Source organism: Neophocaena asiaeorientalis, unplaced genomic scaffold (genome assembly GCF_003031525.2).
Source record: "Neophocaena asiaeorientalis asiaeorientalis breed wild unplaced genomic scaffold, Neophocaena_asiaeorientalis_V1.1 scaffold302, whole genome shotgun sequence".
NCBI lineage: Eukaryota > Metazoa > Chordata > Mammalia > Artiodactyla > Phocoenidae > Neophocaena > Neophocaena asiaeorientalis.
The window spans coordinates 1279759-1284238 of record NW_020174038.1 but is presented as its reverse complement, the minus strand read 5'-3'; the positions used below and the strand labels follow the sequence as shown (position 1 = coordinate 1284238).

The following is a 4480-nucleotide window of genomic DNA, read 5'->3' as shown; positions in this document are numbered from 1 at the left end:
TGCACAAACACTTCCTCACCTGACAGTCACAACCCTATTAGTAGACAGGCTAGGTTCATGCCTCTTCTTCAAAGGAAACCAAAGCTCAGAAAACACAGGGGATGTTTCTATCATGAAAAGTTAGGTACCACTTTTATAAAGAAATTAATAGGGAGATGTGATTTGCTTAGGGTTACATCAACTGTAGCAGAGACCCAAAGTCACAATGGCTTAAACTACTTAGAAGTTGATTCTTTCTCTCTAAAGTCCTGGGCTGTGTGGTACTCCACAGGGCCGGAAAACCCAATTCCTCTTCTCTTGTTGCTCCACTATCCCTCAGGAGTCCTTTTCATCTGAATGGTCCCCAATGGCTCCTCCAGCTGGACGGATGTCAGGAAGGGGGCGCACGCCCCGGAGATACATACATCTTAAAAAAAAGAAAAAGAAAACCCACTCCCTCTAAATACTACCGGACCTCAGAATTTCGGGAAACGTATTTCCAATCCTACAAACTCTCCTTCAATGGGTGATTCCCAACTTCTGAACAGACCGTGTTCCAACTGCACCTGCAAGACAGACGTTTGGAATTCTGAAAACCTTCTCCCAGAAGAACACTTTAAATTATATTTTGGTTGTTAGATTAGTCCACAAAGGCCTATTTAAGCCAAGATTCAGCAGAACTACGGGAATTGTTGAATGAAGCTCCAGGCTGTTTGGAGCCACAATTGTTTTACTGGTTGGTCAGTAGTAAGTGTTATGGAGAGAGAACATGGTCTTAGCACAAGCAGTTGGGGCTGAAGTGTTTTAAACAAGAAGGAATATATATATATATATATATATATATATATATATACACACACACACACACTCAGCTCCCAGAATTCCTACAGCCAGGCATCCACCCCCGGGTAGAGAAACCTTCTCTGGGGAAAGTGACCTACAGAGGCAGGTATCTTAGTGCCTCCCGATGAAAGTCTGGCTTGCTGCCTGGAGTGGACATTTGTCCTGGTATCTACTTGCCCAGCATGCTGTGATCATCCTTCCTATATCTAGGAGATGCCCCACTTTGAGGGTCAACACATCCCTGACGCGGAAGCCCGAAACGCACTTTCCCAGTCTCCCTGGCAGCCGGGGGCCAGGCATGAAACTGAGATTCCAAGGAGAGTGATGAGAAGCAGGCCGCCCTGGGAAGCCATTCAGAAATTCCCTTCCACCATCGTATGCTGCTTCTTGCACGTCTGATGCCCATCACAGGTGTCCACCAGGGTGCCCACCCCACTGGCACTGACCCATTCTTGACCTCTGATGTCCAGTGAGGAGCCTCTGCTGCTGACATCTGAAGCTGCTACTTGCCATCTTGGAGCCTCTGTCACTTAGGTTGACTGCCCCCAAAGCACTGCTCAGGTCACCCACAAGGCAGAACTGACACCAAGGAGAAATCAAGGCAAAGGTTTGAAGGTGACAGTACTATAGCAGGAACCCAGAAATGTTCCATTCCTGTCCTACCAGGAATCCCTAGTCCTCACAGGGTCCCAAATAGCTGCGCACAAGAAACACTACCCAAATGGGCAACGAATGCTAGTTTCTTACTAACTGAGGCAGGACTCAGTGATCCACAGGAAGGGATCCGATACACAGGGAAGTGACTCTCACAGGAGTGGAAGACAAACTCTGGCTCGGGAAGAAGCTGATCAGACTTTGACACTGTAGCTGCAAAGTGATGTTACTACAGAAATAACGGGGACAAAACGTGTGCAGTGAGAAAGGCAACAAGGCAGACAGTCCCCAGGCAGGCTCAGTGAGTGGCTACATTCCGGTTCCTGCTGCCAGGCCCTCCGAAGACCTCAACATACTCTGTTTGAATTCTGAGCTGTCTATACTGGTTTTTTTTTTTTTTTTTGGCCACGCTGCACAGCTTGTGGGATCTTAGTTCCCCGACCTGGGATGGCACCCACGCCCACAGCAGCGAAAGCACCGAGTCCTAATCATTGGACCACCAGGTAATTCCCTGTCCACACACATTTTTAATAAACATCTCTTTCTGATTTAATCGCACTTATGTGGGTTTGTTACTTGCAACCAAACGAGACCAGCGGAGAGAACACTGCAGCACTCAAGGGCAGGAACCCCGCTCTCCTCATTTTGTATCCCCTATCTCTAGAATACTGGTAGCCACCATTGGGGTTTAATCCACTCCTGCTGAAAGAATGAGGGTATCTGTACAGCTCCTAAAGAACAGATCGAGTCTATTTAATCCAGGAGTTATAATCTAATTCACAACATACTTACCAAGCACCCACTAGTGCCCAAAGGGCTGCTCTAAGTCCCAAACTGAACACGGAGATTTGCTTAAAGGGACCACAAAAGCTATGTCTGACAGCAACATGAAAGGAATATAAAGTTACATGAACTAATTTCAGAAAACCAAGCTTATGGAAGCTCAATACGACATTTCACTTCAATCTTTTACTCCCGTGAGTATAGAAGAACACCTCCTGAATATGCAAATTTACTTTTCTTCAAGGAAATATTTATTGCATATTATTAGTGATTCTATTTTACAGCAAAATTAAATGTATACACTTTTCACAAAGAGAAAGTGGAAATCACAGTATCTCTCAAATTTATATGCTGAACCAAAGTCCTATTTTCAGAATTCAGCCGTCCATCATGATTTTGGTCCAGGGCCGCCAGTCCATGATTTCAAATAGTTGACGATCCTGGCAGTAATTGGAACAAAATCGTCTCTATATGTGACAACCGTTTCCACATAAAACCCTTTCGGGGGTTCAGACAGTTCATTTCTTGAGACATCCTTTTGTTCTACTTCACCACCTTAAAAAAATAAAAGGAATAGCTGCATCATTAACTTTCATTTTATCTTACTTTACTTTTTAATTGAAGTATAGTTGATCACTAACTTTTAACTTCGGCAGCAGTCATTAGAATTATTAGTAAAGTCTTTGAAATAAAATAAACTAAGGTAAGAATTACCCCCACCCCCATCAGGTTCCTGACACTGTTTTCTTTCTGTAAAAAAGAAAATTTAAATAAGTTTTTTTAAATGACCACTACAGAGATAAATGTTTTAAAATGCTTAATACTGACATGTGCACTTTCAGGCCATTGGTGATCTTCATCACCAAATGTAATCTTCAGCACAGTTTTTACATAAAAAGCTTTACTGAGATAATACTTATTATACAATTAACTCACTTAAAATGTAAATTCAGTTTTTAGTATCTTCAGATCTGTGCAACCAGCACCAAAATAAAGTGTAGAATATTTTCATCCACAAAAGGAAACCCCTTATTTTGTAGCAGTCGCTCCCCGACCAGCTCCTCCCCTTCAGCCCCAGGCAGTCCCTACTCTAGACGAAGCCACAGATTTCCAGAACATTTTTGAAAGCTAGGGATTTCCTTTTCCTCCCAGCAACTGGGAAGATTTCGGTACTCCTTCGCTGGTGTAAGTCAGCGAAATCGTTTGGTCGCCAAAGGCGACCATGCGACCAAAGCAGGGCTGAAGTTACAGAAGCATCGCCTCTTTAAACCACCATCCAGGGTCTTTGAAATTCCACCTGGAATCTCACGGATTCTTCAAATTCTGAGAATAGGGGCGGCCTCGCTCAATAAACCAGCAAGGTTCGGGGAAGAGGCTCTAATAGGTCGTTGCTGGCAGATTCCACGATAACACGCGGCTCTAAGCACCGCTCCCGGTCTCTTCGCGCGGCACAGCGAAGCCACTTCTGCGACCCCCCGGACACGCCTCACGCAAGGCCGCGCGTCCCCCGGAGGTCCCGCCCGAGAGCCGTACCTGGAGGCTTGCTCTTTCTCTGATTATACAAAAACAAGGAACCCAGCAGGGTCCAGGCGCCCAGTCCGTACAGCATAGACATGCGCCGATACCAAGACAGGGCCTTTTCCGGACGCATGACGCCGCCGGGAATACCTCACTCCTCGGAGTCTCAGGGCGGAGGCGGGCCTTCCGGTGGGCGCGTCACCGCCGCCGCCGCCTCCAATGGGGAGCCGCTCCGGGTTGGCCGCTTTCTGCGCCGGCCCCGATGCATCCTGGAGCGTGTAGTCCGGACGTCGCGCTGGGCAACGCACTCGGGTCAGGCGCGTGGGGTCCGGAGACCATCTTGCCTCCCACGTGACGGGCCCTAATTGACACTTTCTCTCAGGCAAACCTCCCACTTGCAAAGTCCTGCCTTACATAGGCTTTAGGTGGCCCTTGTAAAACTTAATTCCTTCCCTCCTCCAGCTCTCAGGTTTGCGAGGATACTCCGTCTACGCCCCGCAACTCATCTTCCCCATCTTCCTGCCTGGAGCCCTGTCTGGTGCGCGTGGGTCCCTCCACGTCTGAATTAGCCCCTCCACTGGGCTGTGGGTCCCATTCTTCTCTGCCTTTCAGGGCCCTGGCCCAGCAACTACACTCTGTCCACCTCCATCTCACGCCCTTTTCATTCTGTTGTTCTTTAATCCATCATACAAACGAGTCCGCG

The 4480-nt window shown here is 47.2% G+C and overlaps 1 protein-coding gene across 1 annotated transcript; it reads right to left on the bottom strand.

Moving 5' to 3' along the window:
• Positions 1-2497: 2497 nt before the first annotated feature.
• Positions 2498-3933, bottom strand: SMIM26 (small integral membrane protein 26). Its single transcript, XM_024753724.1, has 2 exons — positions 3793-3933; positions 2498-2814 (listed from the first exon to the last, which is right to left on the bottom strand). Exons 1-2 carry the CDS (start codon positions 3908-3910, stop codon positions 2648-2650), a joined length of 285 nt encoding a protein of 94 aa, XP_024609492.1. The 5' UTR covers positions 3911-3933; the 3' UTR covers positions 2498-2647.
• Between the last annotated feature and the right edge of the window lie 547 nt (positions 3934-4480).